The 19,391-nt window shown below is 42.5% G+C and overlaps 1 protein-coding gene and 2 long non-coding RNA genes across 3 annotated transcripts; all 3 read right to left on the reverse strand.

Annotated features, from left to right (window-relative positions):
* Nucleotides 1-1,976: 1,976 nt before the first annotated feature.
* LOC132457489 (uncharacterized) lies at nucleotides 1,977-2,872 on the reverse strand. Its single transcript, XR_009525682.1, has 2 exons — nucleotides 2,452-2,872; nucleotides 1,977-2,030 (listed from the first exon to the last, which is right to left on the reverse strand). It is a non-coding gene; the product is annotated as an uncharacterized LOC132457489 (long non-coding RNA).
* Nucleotides 2,873-9,534: 6,662 nt separating this feature from the next.
* On the reverse strand, nucleotides 9,535-16,032 carry LOC132457991 (regulator of G-protein signaling 6-like). The gene is given in 11 exon segments (XM_060052424.1): nucleotides 9,535-11,764; nucleotides 12,102-12,164; nucleotides 12,781-12,870; nucleotides 13,444-13,630; nucleotides 14,247-14,372; nucleotides 14,605-14,777; nucleotides 14,964-15,007; nucleotides 15,010-15,064; nucleotides 15,375-15,449; nucleotides 15,935-15,951; nucleotides 15,954-16,032. Coding segments are annotated over 11 exon segments (960 nt in total). The 3' UTR covers nucleotides 9,535-11,713.
* A 344-nt stretch (nucleotides 16,033-16,376) lies between these two features.
* LOC132457868 (uncharacterized) lies at nucleotides 16,377-19,385 on the reverse strand. Its single transcript, XR_009525781.1, has 3 exons — nucleotides 19,054-19,385; nucleotides 18,322-18,386; nucleotides 16,377-16,880 (listed from the first exon to the last, which is right to left on the reverse strand). It is a non-coding gene; the product is annotated as an uncharacterized LOC132457868 (long non-coding RNA).
* Nucleotides 19,386-19,391: the final 6 nt, after the last annotated feature.

The raw sequence follows: 19,391 nt of genomic DNA on the forward strand, positions 1-19,391 counted from the left end.
ATAAGGGGTAACACTGTTGTTTTTTATTGGTCGTCATGAAAAAAAACATAAGGGGTAACACTGTCGTTTTTTATTGGTCGTCATGAAAAAAAACATAAGGGGTAACACTGTTGTTTTTTATTGGTCGTCATGAAAAAAAACATAAGGGGTAACACTGTTGTTTTTTATTGGTCGTCATGAAAAAACCATAAGGGGTAACACTGTTGTTTTTTATTAGTCGTCGTGAAAAAAAACATAAGGGGTAACACTGTCGATATTTATCAAAGAAAACATAGGGGGTAACACTGTTGTTTTTCTTTGGTCGTCATGAAAAAAACCACAAGGGGTAACACTGTTGTTTTTTATTGGTCGTCATGAAAAAAAAAACAAGGGGTAACACTGTCGTTTTTTATTGGTTGTCATGAAAAAAAACATAAGGGGTAACACTGTTATTTTTAGTTGGTCGTCATGAAAAAAAACATAAGGGGTAACACTGTTGTTTTTAATTGGTCGTCATGAAAAAAACATAAGGGGTAACACTGTTGTTCTTTATTGGTCATCATGAAAAAAAACATAAGGGGTAACACTGTTGTTTTTTATTGGTCGTCATGAAAAAAAACATAAGGGGTAACACTGTCGTTTTTTATTGGTCGTCATGAAAAAAAACATAAGGGGTAACACTGTTATTTTTAATTGGTCGTCATGAAAAAAAACATAAGGGGTAACACTGTTGTTTTTTATTGGTCGTCATGAAAAAAAACATAAGGGGTAACACTGTTGTTTTTAATTGGTCGTCATGAAAAAAACATAAGAGGTAACACTGTTGTTTTTTATTGGTCGTCATGAAAAAAAACATAAGGGGTAACACTGTTGTTTTTTATTGGTCGTCATGAAAAAAAAGATAAGGGGTAACACCGTTGTTTTTTATTGGTCGTCATGAAAAAAAACATAAGGGGTAACACTGTTGTTTTTTATTGGTCGTCATGAAAAAAAACATAAGGGGTAACACTGTTGTTTTTTATTGGTCGTCATGAAAAAAAACATAAGGGGTAACACTGTCGTTTTTTATTGGTCGTCATGAAAAAAAACATAAGGGGTAACACTGTTGTTTTTTATTGGTCGTCATGAAAAAAAACATAAGGGGTAACACTGTTGTTTTTTATTGGTCGTCATGAAAAAACCATAAGGGGTAACACTGTTGTTTTTTATTAGTCGTCCTGAAAAAAAACATAAGGGGTAACACTGTCGATATTTATCAAAGAAAACATAGGGGGTAACACTGTTGTTTTTCTTTGGTCGTCATGAAAAAAACCACAAGGGGTAACACTGTTGTTTTTTATTGGTCGTCATGAAAAAAAAAACATAAGGGGTAACACTGTCGTTTTTTATTGGTCGTCATGAAAAAACCATAAGGGGTAACACTGTCGATATTTATCAAAGAAAACATAGGGGTAACACTGTTGTTTTTCTTTGGTTGCCATGAAAAAAACCACAAGGGGTAACACTGTTGTTTTTTATTGGTCGTCATGAAAAAAAAAACATAAGGGGTAACACTGTCGTTTTTTATTGGTCGTCATGAAAAAAAACATAAGGGGTAACACTGTTATTTTTAGTTGGTCGTCATGAAAAAAAACATAAGGGGTAACACTGTTGTTTTTTATTGGTCGTCATGAAAAAACCATAAGGGGTAACACTGTTGTTTTTTATTAGTCGTCCTGAAAAAAAACATAAGGGGTAACACTGTCGATATTTATCAAAGAAAACATTGGGGGTAACACTGTTGTTTTTCTTTGGTCGTCATGAAAAAAACCACAAGGGGTAACACTGTTGTTTTTTATTGGTCGTCATGAAAAAAAAAACATAAGGGGTAACACTGTTATTTTTAATTGGTCGTCATGAAAAAACCATAAGGGGTAACACTGTCGATATTTATCAAAGAAAACATAGGGGTAACACTGTTGTTTTTCTTTGGTTGTCATGAAAAAAACCACAAGGGGTAACACTGTTGTTTTTTATTGGTCGTCATGAAAAAAAAAACATAAGGGGTAACACTGTCGTTTTTTATTGGTCGTCATGAAAAAAAACATAAGGGGTAACACTGTTATTTTTAGTTGGTCGTTATGAAAAAAAACATAAGGGGTAACACTGTTGTTTTTAATTGGTCGTCATGAAAAAAACATAAGGGGTAACACTGTTGTTTTTTATTGGTCGTCATGAAAAAAAACATACGGGGTAACACTGTTGTTTTTTATTGGTCGTCATGAAAAAAAACATAAGGGGTAACACTGTTGTTTTTTATTGGTCGTCATGAAAAAAAACATAAGGGGTAACACTGTTGTTTTTTATTGGTCGTCATTAAAAAACCATAAGGGTAACACTGTCGTTTTTTATTGGTCGTCATGAAAAAAAACATAAGGGGTAACACTGTCGTTTTTTATTGGTCGTCATGAAAAAAAACATAAGGGGTAACACTGTTGTTTTTTATTGGTCGTCATGAAAAAAACCATAAGGGAAATAATAGAAATACACACATACATTTTAATGTCATGTATATCCTCTTTATTGATGATTGATTAACTTGCATTGTCATCGCCTCAGTGGTGCAGTGGAGTGCACTCTGCCTAACCCCCTGGAGACCGGGGTTCAAGTCCGGTTGATGTATTCTGTTGGAAGACTCTTATCTCTATTTCATGCGAAATAAAAGTCAAGTATAACCATTGTGTTGTCTTTATTCGGTGTCTTGATGGTGCATTGATAAGTTCGGAGGTTAATGCTCCAAAAAGCTCAGGTTCGGATCCCTGCAAAAACGTCGAGCTGGGTACCACTGTTTTTTTTTTATTGGTCAACATGGAAAAAACATGAGTGGTAACTCTGTCGTTTTTCTTTGGTCGTCATGAAAAAAAACACAAGGGGTAACACTGTCGTTTTTTATTGGTCGTCATGAAAAAAAACATAAGGGGTAACACTGTTATTTTTAATTGGTCGTCATGAAAAAAAACATAAGGGGTAACACTGTTGTTTTTTATTGGTCGTCATGAAAAAAAACATAAGGGGTAACACTGTTGTTTTTTATTGGACGTCATGAAAAAAAACATAAGGGGTAACACTGTTGTTTTTTATTGGTTGTCATGAAAAAACCATAAGGGTAACACTGTCGTTTTTTATTGGTCGTCATGAAAAAAAACATAAGGGGTAACACTGTCGTTTTTTATTGGTCGTCATGAAAAAAACATAAGGGGTAACACTGTTGTTTTTTATTGGTCGTCATGAAAAAACCATAAGGGGTAACACTGTTGTTTTTTATTGGTCGTCATGAAAAAAAACATAAGGGGTAACACTGTTGTTTTTTATTGGTCGTCATGAAAAAAAACATAAGGGGTAACACTGTCGTTTTTTATTGGTCGTCATGAAAAAAAACATAAGGGGTAACACTGTTGTTTTTTATTGGTCGTCATGAAAAAACCATAAGGGGTAACACTGTTTTTTTTTTATTGGTCGTCATGAAAAAAAACATAAGGGGTAACACTGTTGTTTTTTATTGGTCGTCATGAAAAAACCATAAGGGGTAACACTGTTGTTTTTTATTAGTCGTCGTGAAAAAAAACATAAGTCGATATTTATCAAAGAAAACATAGGGGGTAACACTGTTGTTTTTCTTTGGTCGTCATGAAAAAAAACACATAAGGGGTAACACTGTCATTTTTTATTGGTCGTCTTGAAAAAAAACATAAGGGGTAACACTGTCGTTTTTTATTGGTCGTCATGAAGAAAAACATAAGGGGTAACACTGTTATTTTTAGTTGGTCGTTATGAAAAAAAACATAGGGGGTAACACTGTTGTTTTTTATTGGTCGTCATGAAAAAAAACATAAGGGGTAACACTGTTGTTTTTTATTGGTCGTCATGAAAAAAAACATAAGGGGTAACACTGTTGTTTTTTATTGGTCGTCATGAAAAAAAACATAAGGGGTAACACTGTCGTTTTTTATTGGTCGTCATGAAAAAAAACATAAGGGGTAACACTGTTGTTTTTTATTGGTCGTCATGAAAAAACCATAAGGGGTAACACTGTTGTTTTTTATTGGTCGTCATGAAAAAAAACATAAGGGGTAACACTGTTGTTTTTTATTGGTCGTCATGAAAAAAAACATAAGGGGTAACACTGTCGTTTTTTATTGGTCGTCATGAAAAAAAACATAAGGGGTAACACTGTTGTTTTTTATTGGTGTGTCATGAAAAAACCATAAGGGGTAACACTGTTGTTTTTTATTGGTCGTCATGAAAAAAAACATAAGGGGTAACACTGTTGTTTTTTATTGGTCGTCATGAAAAAAAACATAAGGGGTAACACTGTCGTTTTTTATTGGTCGTCATGAAAAAAAACATAAGGGGTAACACTGTTGTTTTTTATTGGTCGTCATGAAAAAACCATAAGGGGTAACACTGTTTTTTTTTTATTGGTCGTCATGAAAAAAAACATAAGGGGTAACACTGTTGTTTTTTATTGGTCGTCATGAAAAAACCATAAGGGGTAACACTGTTGTTTTTTATTAGTCGTCGTGAAAAAAAACATAAGTCGATATTTATCAAAGAAAACATAGGGGGTAACACTGTTGTTTTTCTTTGGTCGTCATGAAAAAAAACACATAAGGGGTAACACTGTCATTTTTTATTGGTCGTCATGAAAAAAAACATAAGGGGTAACACTGTCGTTTTTTATTGGTCGTCATGAAGAAAAACATAAGGGGTAACACTGTTATTTTTAGTTGGTCGTTATGAAAAAAAACATAGGGGGTAACACTGTTGTTTTTTATTGGTCGTCATGAAAAAAAACATAAGGGGTAACACTGTTGTTTTTTATTGGTCGTCATGAAAAAAAACATAAGGGGTAACACTGTTGTTTTTTATTGGTCGTCATGAAAAAAAACATAAGGGGTAACACTGTCGTTTTTTATTGGTCGTCATGAAAAAAAACATAAGGGGTAACACTGTTGTTTTTTATTGGTCGTCATGAAAAAACCATAAGGGGTAACACTGTTGTTTTTTATTGGTCGTCATGAAAAAAAACATAAGGGGTAACACTGTTGTTTTTTATTGGTCGTCATGAAAAAAAACATAAGGGGTAACACTGTCGTTTTTTATTGGTCGTCATGAAAAAAAACATAAGGGGTAACACTGTTGTTTTTTATTGGTCGTCATGAAAAAACCATAAGGGGTAACACTGTTGTTTTTTATTAGTCGTCGTGAAAAAAAACATAAGGGGTAACACTGTCGATATTTATCAAAGAAAACATAGGGGGTAACACTGTTGTTTTTCTTTGGTCGTCATGAAAAAAACCACAAGGGGTAACACTGTTGTTTTTTATTGGTCGTCATGAAAAAAAAAACAAGGGGTAACACTGTCGTTTTTTATTGGTCGTCATGAAAAAAAACATAAGGGGTAACACTGTCGTTTTTTATTGGTCGTCATGAAAAAAAACATAAGGGGTAACACTGTTATTTTTAGTTGGTCGTTATGAAAAAAAACATAAGGGGTAACACTGTTGTTTTTAATTGGTCGTCATGAAAAAAACATAAGGGGTAACACTGTTGTTCTTTATTGGTCATCATGAAAAAAAACATAAGGGGTAACACAGTTGTTTTTTATTGGTCGTCATGAAAAAAAACATAAGGGGTAACACTGTTGTTTTTTATTGGTCGTCATGAAAAAAAACATAAGGGGTAACACTGTCGTTTTTTATTGGTCGTCATGAAAAAAAACATAAGGGGTAACACTGTTATTTTTAGTTGGTCGTCATGAAAAAAAACCTAAGGGGTAACACTTCTGTTTTTTATTGGTCGCCATGAAAAATAAAATAAAGGGTAACACTGTTGTCTTTGTCAAATAAAATATAAGGGGTGCTTTGTATCAATTAAAACATAGGGGGTAACACTGTTGATATTCATCAAATAAACGTAGGGGGTGACACTGTCGTTTTTCTTTGGTCGTCATGAAAAAAAACACAAGGGTCGTTTTTATCCAATGAAACCTGAGGGGTAACACTGTCGTTTTTTATCGGTCGTCATGAAAAAAACATAAGGGGTAACACTGTCGATATGTATCGATTAAAACGTAGGGGGTAACACAGTCGTTTTTATCAAATGAAACATGGGGGTGACACTGTCGTTTTTCTTTGGTCGTCATGAAAAAAAACCCAAGGGGCAACACTGTCATTTTTTATTGGTCGTCATGAAAAAGAACATAAGGGGAAACACTGTCGTTTTGTATTGGTAGTCATGAAAAAAAACATAAAGGGGGTTGTTTTTTTTGGTCGTCATGAAAAAAAACATAAGGGGTAACACTTGTTTTTTATTGGTCGTCATGATAAAAAACATAAAGGGTAACACTTGTTTTTTATTGGTCGTCATGAAAAAAAACATAAGGGGTAACACTGTTGTTTTTTATTGGTCGCCATGAAAAAAAACATCAGGGGTAACACTGTTGTCTTTGTCAAATAAAATACAAGGGGTAACACTTGTATTTTATTTGTCGTCATGAAAGAAAACTTATTTAAAAAAAAAAAAAATGGTCCTTGTCAAATAAAATATAATGGGTAACACTTTTGTTTTTCATCAGTCATCACTGTCGTTTTTTATCTGTCGTCATGAAAAACCCATAAGGGGTAACAGTGTCGAAATGTATTGAATAAAACATAGTGGGTAACACCAGGGACGCGGGAAGTCAGTCCGAGGGGGGGGTGCTGAGAGAGAGTCTATATAATGACGTCATAATAAATGCTGCGCAACAACGATTGTTTACAGAGACGACACATTCCGCAGACACGTTGGGGTACCTGTTGGGGGTACCCCCATCTTGGTGGCCGTGTGAGCGGGGACTCGAACCTGAGTCTACAAAGTGTTAGCCAACACACTTACCGCTGCACCACCAAGACGCCGACTCGAAATTCCCGGAAGATCTAATTCACTTTACAATTCAGCAGACTTAGAAATAATAGACTTAATTTAACACAATGCCATTGACATTCCCAGGACTTAAGCCCCAGTCTCCGGATTGAAAATCACAAGCTCTCCCTGCGGCACCAGACAGTGAGTTCAGAAGTTCAGAGGTTCAGAAGATCAGAGTTTCAGAAGATCAGAGGATATATATGACCTAAAATTTTTAAATACATGACATATTTACAATATGGGTTTAAAGAATAGTCTGCTGCTTCTATTGTTTGTGTCCTTGTGTTTATTGTGTTCATGTAAGGGACTGTTCTTCTATTGTTTGAGTCCTTGTGTTTATTGTGTTCATGTAAGGGACTGTTCTTCTATTGTTTGAGTCCTTGTGTTTATTATGTTAATGTAAGGGACTGTTCTTCTATTGTTTGAGTCATTGTGTTTATTATGTTAATGTAAGGGACTGATCTTCTATTGTTTGAGTCCTTGAGTTTATTGTGTACATGTGAGGGACTGTTTTTCTGTTTGGTTAATAACGAGTCAGCGGGTTCACTGAATGTTCTCTGTGTTCAGCAGAGGACCAATTTACACTTTAAGTTTGGGGGTTCACTGAGTAAATAGCACAATAGAGGCTTCGTCTACATCTCATCTTCCTAATTCTTTTTTCCTGAGCAAGTTTGAATTCTGATCATAGAAAATTGAGAGAAAGGACTAGTGTTTGAAACGTAAACCAGGAAACAAGGAGAGTCCTTGAGAAAGAAAGCGAGTCCTGAAACATCAAAATATGGTCAGTCTCTTATTAATTTTTTAAGCAAACTTTTTACGAAAATAGAGCGTTCATGTCTCCAACACATGCCATAACCCTTTGGTGTATAAGATACATATAGTGTTTGTTAAACACGCGTTGGATTCATTTCAGGATTTAACTTTGTTCAGTTCAATGATTTCAACAACACTTTTTTTTCCTAACTTTTCTGTATTCTTATTAAAAATAAATCCTGTTTCCTTGAATCGAAGACCGTTAGAGGAACTGGGAGCTGAGTCCCATTGAACAGCCCAAGATCCCGCACGGATGAGCCCCTTCCCACCTGCAGAACTTCATTATTCCGTTTCGTCCTACTCGACCCCTCCGTCCATCAACAGCGTGTCTTCTTTCAATCCCCGTTTATCCTAGCCTGGCAAGCCAGACCCATATCGGAAAGATATTGGGGATATTGGTATATTGGTACATTGATACTTTGATACTATATATATTGGTAGGCCTATATTGATACTCCCTGGCTGCAAATTAAATTTGCTGCCGCTAGGGGCGTCTAGATTTCTAGGCTACGTTTATCCATATCCAAAGTCGAAACTCATTGCAAACATTTTGTTCATCCGTTTGTCCGAGGAAATACAACACCAGCAACTCTCACGACCAGTGGCGGTGGGTCAATAGTGAAATATTCCGTGAAATATTCACTTGAAATATATCTGCCAACTATTAATAAACTATTATCATTACGAAATAAATCAACAAAAATACATAGCGTTTATCCTCGATTAATTGTGTGACATGCTTGTCACTGCCAGCAACCATTTAAATGCATCTGAACGTCAATGATTTGGGCTAGGCTAGTTATTGGTCATTCAAAATAAAGCCCTCCTCCAAGTCAGGAGCGCCGGCTACGTTGAAGTCAATGTAAGCTCGCTAATTTTTAGCTTTCCATCAAGCAGACAGCTTTTCATTGGCATCGCATTTCTTTTTTGTTATCACCACATGATTGGACAATTCAGCGAATCAATCAAATAGGCTACCTCCCTCAGCAGCATTCGCAGCACACCACAACTACATGTAGAGAGGAGATAGATCGCTAACTAGCAGAGAGTTGTAAGCACTTTCCACCCTTTTCAGTGGAGGAATTGGACTCCCCAAGCAATGTTATACTTAAAAGGAGCAAGTAAGTTACATATTAATTTAGTCTTTCGGCCTGTAGCATATAAACAATATGAAGCAACTGTCCCATATTTCTATCTGCATTTGAAGTAGACATTGAGACTCACAAAAAATGGACGCGCTATAGAACAGGGATCCTGATTTGTCTCAATATCAGAATAACAACAATGGGTCAAATAGCAATGGCTGGTGGAATGGCCATGAAGTAGGTCTGTATATGCAGTGTAAGCTTGTCCAGGCCCTGGGCTGCAAGTCAGGATGTAGGCTATGAATCTGAATGAAAAGTAGGTAAATAGTAGTAGTGGCCATCCCCAAAATGCACCAGAATACAGGAAATCAAATCTATTGAATTCAAAAAAAATTATGGGGGGGGACGGGAGGGTGACCTCAGACCCCCTGTCTATTACTGTGCCCCACCAACATGTTTGATCGCCAGCCGCCACTGCGCACTGGCTAACCAAATTAGATTGCACTACGTCTGACGCCCATTGTTTGTGATGTGTTGCACACAGTAATTGACGGCTATGTATCATGGTGAGCGCACACACACACGCACGCACGCACGCACGCACACACACACACACACACACACACACACACACACACACACACACACACACACACACACACACACACCCCCATACAGGTCTAAGCAGAGCAAGGAACACACAGAGGCTGTAACGGGGGCATACAGGTCCATCGATTTTATTTGGTACCCATAATAAACAGGTGCTTGGGTCTTTGCAGTGCCAGTAGTTCACCTTTTTGAATGAACAAATCATAATTCTAGAAGCACAAATGCCCTGGATATATTACATGCATAGTAATGTGCCCGTGTGCCTTCAAATAAAAACAAGAATGTTCACTCTAGAGCCCACTCACATAGACAAATGCATTCTTTAAATAGTTGAATTGTGTGTGCAGAGAATAATATTCAGCATAATGTTCATTATTTTTGATTTGATGAAATGAAGGCTTCTCTACTCTGATCATTCATGAATATAACGGCGGTCAACATGGCCCGAACAGTGCATTGCGCATACTAGAAAAAATATAGTCTGGAGTACATAATACACACATTCAGCCGTTCAACTAGCTGGCAGTTTACGACGTGGCCCCATGATGGTGCTGGGAAATCAAAATCTCTCCAGTAGTCTGGGAACTTCTTGAAAAGAAAGAGAAGTCGAGGATTAAGGTAAAGATGAGGCTGAAGTTATGGTCTCGTTAGGCTGATGTCTGTTTTTCTCTCTACAACTTGGTTTCTACCTGCATTTATCAAATGTTGCTGCCTTATTGACTGCAAAGGCCTTTTCCCTGTGTCGTCTCTTTCTCTTGGATTTTTTTCTCCTCCTGATTTTCCGTGCGGCTTTTTAACTCTTTTTCGACATGCGGTTTTACCAAGAAGAAATTCAAACAGAGAGTTAACTCACTTTTCCCCGCCCCTCAATTAGTCATAATTTAGACAAAAAAAAGTTTTATATAATCCTGCAATCATGCAATAACAAAGCTGCTCAACAAAACCAGACTCTCCCTCAATAGGCAGTAGATCATGTATTTCCACTCTTTGAATGAACATATATCTTAAACTTTTGCGGTCACCAAGGCCTTGATTTTACACTTCATTACCCCTAGATGGTGCTGTCTTAAAGGCAACTTATTTAACTGAACTTGGAGCTCAAATATAATTTGGACTTCTTGTATAGATGCTTGACAGTGATTGTTGTCAACTCATCGTAGTATAATAAAGTAGGAAATAGTTTTGTTTCGAACATCAGGAATGAAACTGACTATAAAACCGATGTTATCTTATGTAAACTCTGAATTCCACTATTATCTTCGAAATAGCAAATGGCAGTTTGTTTTTAGGACCAATTGTGCCACAATTTTATTACACAACTATTGATAAGAGGAAAGGTTTTTCTTGTTTAAAATTGTCTACGTTTTCAGGAAAAACATGCAACACATCGTAAATGCTACATTAAGCCCTTTTCCCAGATTTTGGAATGTCATGAAGCATGGAAAATTAAAACCTTTAAAAATCCTATTTCAGAAATAGACTGCGACAGTTGAAAAGGAGCAAACGAAAGCTGACCAATTTGCCCCTGTAGCTGTGCCTTCATGTGATGTGCTTTATAGGAAACATGATAAACACAGGGATATAAAACGGCTTCCGACGGATACCAAATCAAAATGGCGCCCTGTAGGCCTATTCATTATTGCTTGCTGCCTTCCTGACATAAGCCATGTTAAAAGTAAACCCCTCTTTGCGTCTTTTCTACTTTGCTCTTTGGATATCGTTACCTTTCCGTTAAACCACTATATGACATTGCTCAATCGGACATCAAACGTGTGCGTGACTATCGTTGTGCTACCGGAGATGTGCTTATAATTTCCCAGGAGAAAACAAAAATCCCACACAGGGAGTGACGTGAAACAGTTTTGAAATGACTAGCTCGCTCAGCGCCGACTCAGTGACGACGCCCCAGGGGGTCCGCACGCGGGCCCACCTGGGCCAGGGGGGGAAGCTCTCATAAACGTGGATGTGCTTGACCCCGATGCGTCATGAGGCCACACACCGTGCCGGCATCGTCCCGCGACGTGGTTCTGCCTCGGGTGGTGCACCCCCAGCACCCCTCCTGCCGTCCCCCCAGAGCAGCAGCAGTAGTAGGCCGCCTTGTCGCCACGCGGGAAAGACCCCCGGCACAACCACAGCAGCCCCAGCAGCAGTCCTGCCCGGCCCGCCTCCGTCATCTCTCTGCTCCCCCGCCCCCCCGCCCCCGGTCCCCCTCGCCCCCCGGACATCTGGCAGCGGTGTCCCGTCGGCGGGGCGCCGCCCGCCCCCCTCCGGCCCCGGCTGTGTCAGGACGACTGCATCAGGCCCGTCAGACGCTTCCCCGTCAACGACTTGCCCTGGGGGGGGGGGGGGGGGGGGGGGAGGAGAGGAGAGGGCCGACGGGTGACGGAGGGAACGGAGGCGTCCGGATTCAGGTGGGAAAAACAACACAACCCGGGCGATGAATGAGGTCAGGGAACGCACACACACACACACACACACACGTCCTCTCAGCATGCACGACGACGGACACAAGCCACCGGTGACGCCAGGATGGACACAGGACATGAGCGTAAACACCGGCCGGAGCTAGGAGGAGGTGGAGGAGGAGGAGGAAGAGGAGGAGGAGGAGGAGGCCAGCGTGGTCTGTGATGAGCGGGTGAACAGCCACGCCGCCCAGGAGGAGGGACTTACCACACTGCGGGTGAACTTCTCTAGGGAGGTGCGGCGGCCCTGCTCTGTGTCGGCCGGCTGCTGCTGTGAGCGAGGTAGGGAGGGGGGGGGGGGGGTTGGTGGGGGTGATGGATGGGTGGATGGAGTCAGGGAGGCAGGATCAAGTCATGGTTGTCAAAGGAGTAGGTTGGGTGGTTGGTTGTTTCATATATATATGTGTGTATATATATTTAGAGAGAGACAGAGAGAGAGAGGGTGAATAGAGGTTAGGAGGGACAGAGTGGAGGGTGGAGGGGTGAGGCCAGCCGGTAGGGGTGGAGTGTAGGGTGGAGGAAGAGTAGGGTGGGGTTAGGGGTGCAAACAGGGACAGGCAAAGGCATGAAGGCGGGGGAGGACAGAGGTAGATGTGATACAAAGCAAAAGCTAGCACATAGCACAGCAACGCCTAACCGTTTATTCCTTACAGGGGTTAGGGTGTACCGTACCCTGGTACTATAGAATGATCAATTCTGACGGTACAGAGCACGGCATACAGAGAGGGCTCAATCTATTGACCCTTAAGTGCATTTAAGTTCCCCCCCTAATTGTTTTGACAGCAGGATTAAGTCGGCGTCAGACAGGGAAGCGAAGTGTAAAAGGTTTGTGCATAATAATGAGAGGTAGAACAGAATACAGTGAATGCAGCGTAACGGTAAAGTACCTTTTTCCTGGCGAGCAGGAGGTCTTGGTAGATGTTGGATCGCAAGAAGCGTGCATAGCTGTCACTTTTCATTAGCTTAAAGATGTGCTCCTGGAATAGAAAGAGGGAAGGGGGCATGAGTGTGTGTGCGCACGCCCGCGTCAGCCTCAGGGTTTTCCGAGGAAAACAAGTAAAGACGGAGAGAACGTCAATGATACGTTTATATAATATTAAAATGGGAAAATACGAGTTCATATTTCTACATCTATCTCTCTTAGCTCACGTTCTCACCCTGTGGGTGTGTGTGTGTTTGAGTATTTGTGTGTATGTGTGTGTATGGTTAATCTCACACCATGGAACAAGGGTAAACAGCCACAGAATATAAACAAACAGGACCGGATGTGTGTGTGTTACCTTACACGACCTATCCCCTGCAAACGCGTGGGAATGTGTACGTGTATGTGTATTTGTGTGTGTGTGTGTGTGTCTGTGCTGGCAAGCGTGTTTGTGTGAATGTGAGTGTGTGTGTGCGTGCGTGTGTGAGCGTGTGTGCGCGCATGTGTGTGCCTCGGTACATTTGTCCCATATCGCCCTGACAGCTAGCGGTCTGGCGCTCGTGTGTGTGTGTGCGTCGGTACGTTTTCCCCATATCGCCCCGACGGCTGGCGGTCAGGCGCTGCGCACCTGTGCGTCCTCGAAGCTGTAGCGGCCGGGGTCCTTGAGGTTCTGGCTGGTGCGCTCGTAGCTGTGGGAGTCCAGGTTGATGGAGCTGGGGGCGCCCTCGGCCAGGAACTCCTGCCAGATCTCCTGGGCCCGCGAGGCCACCTCCTGCAGGGGTCGGCGTTTCAGCTCCTGCACCGCCAACCAGAACCTGGGCACAGGCCGCCCCATGCGGCCATTAAGCATCAGCCATCATACTACCGGCCCCCGCCGGGCCCCCCGCTGTCTCTACCCGGCTTAAGCAGATGAGATCAAATGAGACCAACGCTTCATAAATCGTGTGAGGGCAAAGTGCAAATTGCATTGTAATAGGGCAGAGTATGGACGTCGACAGTAATAGCATGAAGGGACACGAGGCAGAATGACGGGATATGTCCGATCCAGGCATGAGCGGTTGCCTGTTTGCATGGGTGGCGTAAAAGAAAATAAGTATGTATTATATTTACATCCTGAGGTTAGGTAAGAACGCTCTCACTGAGCCTGAGAAACATCTGTAGGTCAGCTCGTCAGTGGGGTCCAGAGTGTACAGTCAGAGGGTGTGTTTACGTTTAGGGCATTTAGCAGACGCTTTCATCCAAAGCGACCAAAGCGAGTTCATTCACACATTCGCTCACCGATAGCGGAGCCAACCATGCAAGGTTAAAGGCACCTTGTCAGGAGCAGTTACGATTAGGTGCCTTGCTCAGGGACACCCTCACACTCGGTCAAACGGATCTAAGCCGATCCCACAGGTGTGTGCGTGCGTGCTTGTGTGGAACGGGGCTCACCTGAGGTTCTCTGAGCTGAACTCTGACTCCAGGAACTTCAGGAACTGGTCCCGCCCCACTGGGTCCTTGAGTGCCTCCTCCAGGGAGAAGCCCCACCTCTTCACCCGCTGCTGGCTGGGGTCCTTGCTGTTGGAGGAGAGATGAACCAGAAGTAAGGAGCAGAAAAGACTAACCTGTTACCATGTACAAAACCCTAAATGTGCCTTGTTCCCTGTTGGTCATTAGCGGCGTGCCATCCATCCTGTTATCACACCACTAAGACCGAAAACGCCATCAGCCTAAGATGTTCTACATACAGTAGACCCCCCAGCTTTTGACACCTGGTCAGCCCACTCGCTCCTCAGGCCCAGAACCTCACCTGGCCTCCAGGTCCCAGAAGGAAGAGTCGTCGCTGATCCAGGGGTTGGAGGGCTCGGTGAGGGACACGAAGGGGTCGTACTCCTGGAACTGCTCCGTGTAGCCCATGAGGCTGTCGGCCACCTTGGACACCTTGAGACAGTGCCTGTCCAGCTGGATGTTGAGGAAGGTGATCTGAAGGAGAGGGAGAGGGAGGGGGAGAGGAGAGAGGGGGTAAATCGAGTGCAATGGAAAAGCTAAATAAGGGGAAGGCTCATCAGTCGGTATCTCAGAGGTGTCAGGCCTGATGGATGAGGGCGGCGGCAGCAGCGGGCGTCTCAGAGATGACAGGTCAGTGCTCCAGCGGAGGGAGAAGGTTACCTCCTTCTGAACGTCCTCTTTGGTGGGCTTCCGAGTGGCCTGTGAGGGATGTGAGCCGGACTGGGCTGGCTCTGGTTCTCGTCCGACACTCCGTACACGGACTGCAGCAGAGGAAAAACTTTATAAAAAAATATGTTTGTGTGCGTGCGTGTGTTGGTACACGTATATATCATAGACACATGATATATATTTCTATGTCACTAGCTTATATTTGTACATTTGTGTACATTTCATGATAATAATTACTACTGAAGTATAACAACAGTAGTTGTTATACATGCATTCATAAGGGTTTGAATGCATTGTTTATGAAATGCATTATAAATAAGTATTGTCATGAGGTTTGAACATAATATAAAAGGTCTTCCCTTGTGTCTCAAAACAGTGTTCATAAGGACATGGTAGCCTCACCTTCTTTACCCTGTGTGGATTCCTCTCTCGCCGACACTTGCGAATGTCCATCTCTGTGGTGTTGACACAGCCTGGCTGTGGAAAAGGACATGCTAAGTGTGTTTCTGGGTCAGGGAGCAGGGTTTTGTGCAGGCAACCTGACACCCAATCTGGTTATTGACATCAAAATGGGCCACCCGTTGGATGACAAATCCCTATTTTATCAAGCTGACTACTCTTGTTCAAGGGATTTTACTGGCTTACAACACAAACACTCTCTTCCCAGCTGTCCATCGCTGCTTTTTTCTGGCACCCTTCTTTCTCCTCTTGCCCACCTCTGCATTTTTACATCAATACCACACCTGTGCCTTTGTTCTAGCCTTCTCTCTCTCTCTCTCTCTCTCTCTCTCTCTCTCTCTCTCTCTCTCTCTCTCTCTCTCTCTCTCTCTCTCTCTCTCTCTCTCTCTCTCTCTCTCTCTCTCTCTCTCTCTCTCTCTCTCTCTCTCTCTCTCTCTCTCTCTCTCTCTCTCTCTCTCTCTCTCTCTCTCTCTCTCTCTCTCTCTCTCTCTCTCTCTACTCACCACTGGTCGATGGACATCCAGAATGCTCTCTCCTGGCTGTCCAGGATCTTCCTTTCAGCTTTGTCTTTCTTCCTGTCGATTCTGAGTAGGATATACATTTCAAATAGGTTAACATTTTCGAGAGAAACAATCATATACACGCACGCACACGCACATGCACATGCACACGCACACGCACACGCACACACACACAAGCAGGAAACATGTGAGTGTGTGTGCCAGAGTTCAAATCCCCGGCTAAGGCTTTGACCTGACGTTTTTACTTTGCCAAGCAATGCTTGCTGGTCACTGGTAGGACTCAGCTCTTGCATAACTGACATTTTGTGATCGGTGCTCACATGGCCTACTTTATGCTGCAAGTGTGTGTGTGTGTGTGTGTGTGTGTGTGTGTGTGTGTGCGTGTGTGCGGACTTAATGCTTCTTCTACGACCTACCCCTTGGACATGCAGCGTTTTCTATTTACTCACTCTGACTTTAAACGTTTCCTAGCTAGATGGGGGAGAGAAAATCTGTTTTCTGTGGTGTTGCTTTTTCCCATAACAACAGTGTGGACCGTTGTACTCCCCCATAATCACCACTAGGTGGCGGGATTACATAGATGGAATTAATCAAGCTAGCATGTTTGCTGTGGTGGTGTCTAGCATATGCCGAAATTAAACACATTGTTAGCATGAGGGCATGGATTAAGGCCTGAGAAACAATTCTAATCATGTGTGCCATTCAGGACCTCTCTTTGGACACAAATGTGAACGCAGGAAGAACCAAAGCCCTAATTTTTTGCATGCATTCCATGTAGATGAGCACATCTCATATTCAGAACAAAATGTATTTTCTTGGTGCTTTTTCGTGCCCATTTACACGTTTCACTCACTTCACTTGGCCTCGGCTTGCATGAAGATGAATTCCACTTTCGGGCGAAGGCTCTCTGAAGTCTGGCGAGGTTCTCCTGGTCCAGCCAATCAGGCGCGGCATTTCATGTCAAGGGGATCCGAATATTTTGAGGTTCAAGGTTATTTTTATCCCTCAGACGATTAAATGGTCTGATCCCTCAGACATCTTCACTGGTGGAGATGTGGGCGTCCGGGTGCGGTGAGACAGCGTGCTCAGATACCCTGACAGAAACACCTCACCGGGCCCTTCAGCAAACGCACTGAAAGCTCTTCTGTGGCACTTTCTACCGTGGTTTTATCTGGGCCCCGTACATAACGCCATCACTCCCTACCAGAGAACCTCGCGCAGGCACGCAAAAACAAGTGTCTCATACGGCGGACACAAAATAACCAGTCTCAAGTGAATAGGGCATTAACTCATCTCTGAGAGGTTCTCAACCGCCGATTTTGTATACAGTTGAATTTAGGTACACATTTCTATTTTATCACTAGGAATAATGACCCAAACCTCATAGCTGGCTACGGGCATGAGAGAACCCCCCTTATCCTCCGGGGTACCCTGGATAAAACCTAAAGACTGAAGGAGCACTGAGTGAAAGAAAAACTGTCCTCTACCAGTTGATGCAATCAGAGTAACGATTGAGAATCAGTTGATTGTGTGCGCACCAAGGCGTGCCTTGGAGAAGCCGGCCCTTAACGAGCAGCTGTCAAAGACACATGACCTCGTTATGAAGCAGAGGAGCCCTCCATCGCTCCATCAGGCCAGCTACCAGGCGCGGAACAGACAGAGGAATGAGGCCCTGGGCCCTGTAATGACCCAAATAACACGGAGAGAATGCCTCTGCTGCCGAGCGGAGAATAATAAAGTACAATAGATTTAGATAGACCGTCCTACAATGAGGGGGAAGTACAAGCCGGGGGTAGTAAAATGTGAAAATGTAAAATAGCGGGTTGATAATTCCCTATTCCCTATTCATATGCAAATTCCAAGATGTTCCCGGTTTACCTTGTGTGCAGAGGAGACAATCATGGCACATACTGTGGCACTCCAGAAAAAGTATTTGTTTCCTGACAAAAGGCTGTGTGTGTGTGTATGTGTGTGTGTGTGTGTGTGTGTGTCTTTGTGTGCATGTGTGTGTGTGTGTATGTATGTGTGTGCATCTGTTTGTGTGTGTGTGTGTGTGTTTGTGTGTGTGTTTGAATGTGTGTGTGTATGTGAGTTTTAATAAGTTTGTGTTTGAATGTGTGCGTCTTGTGTGTTTTAATGTGGGTATGTGTGTTTGAATGTGTGTGTGTGTCTGGTGTGTGAAGTGTGGTGATTTAATTATCGAATTTAATCATGGGGTACATAGCAACTTTCATCGTCCCGGCAACATATTTCCTCATAAAAAAAAACACAACAGAAATATTCTGAGTCAGCCAAGGTCAGCAATAGAAGGTGAGAATATGTAATTAGCGGCTCAGTGGGCGGAACATTTATAGGCAGTGTGTACTTACGGCTTCATAGTCTGCTAGCTCCAGCCTGGCTTTATTCTGCATGGTGCGCTTGCACAGGTAGATGGCTAGAGGAGAGAGAGAGAGAGAGAGAGAGAGAGAGAGAGAGAGAGAGAGAGAGAGAGAGAAAGAGAGAGAGAGAGAGAGAGAGAGAGAGAGAGAGAGAGAGAGAGAGAGAGAGAGAGAGAGAGAGAGAATTGAAATAAACCGTTTAGGGAAAAGCCTAAAAATAAAAGAGAGTCGACGGGTGCATATGAAGTCATAAAGTCAAGTTATAGATGTTTACAATCGTGACGAAGAAAACGGTTCACTGGTGATACTGGTCGTTTGGGATGGAGTGCTTTAAGGTATAACTTCATGCAACAAAAATGTTCTCCTCGATATCACCGGACAAGGCGAGTTAACCAGCCTCAAAGTAGGGATTTTTCTCTCTCTCTCTCTCTCTCCTCTCTCTCTCTCTCTCTCTCTCTCTCTCTCTCTCTCTCTCTCTCTCTCAGACACACACACACACACACACACACACACACACACACACACACACACACACACACACACACACACACACACACACACAAACACACGGGTTGAACCCCTGGATCGATGGCGGGCGAGAGACAACAGCAGCACCAGAGGATTTGCCAGAGTTGAACTTCAAAGTGGGTGATGGACAAACAAAGTAAAATCAAACCCCCAAAACTACAGGCAGAGAGCACAGGACTGCGGACCATGACTCACCATAATCAGTGTTCTCAGGCTCCCAGCAGTTGGACGGCCAGAAGTACGGAGACTTGAGAGAGAGAGACACAAGAAACTAATCAGACAGAGAGTCACTCTGTAAAGCTGGGTTATAACATGCACTCTACGTGACTCTAAAAATACTACGGTTGCTATGCACCGGATTCACCCTGTGATGGGCATCCATCACGTCTCTGTGTGTCCCGCAACTATCTGGGACTGATGGGGAATCTGGTTCCCTCTCTGATCTAGGGATGTAGATTTCATTGGATGTTAGAGATTCAAAGTTGGTTCCCTGGTCCATCAATAATGGATCCACCAAAACGATCGAGCATTCT

The sequence above is a fragment of the Gadus macrocephalus genome, chromosome 5, assembly GCF_031168955.1.
Source record: "Gadus macrocephalus chromosome 5, ASM3116895v1".
In the NCBI taxonomy this organism is placed as follows: Eukaryota; Metazoa; Chordata; class Actinopteri; order Gadiformes; family Gadidae; genus Gadus; species Gadus macrocephalus.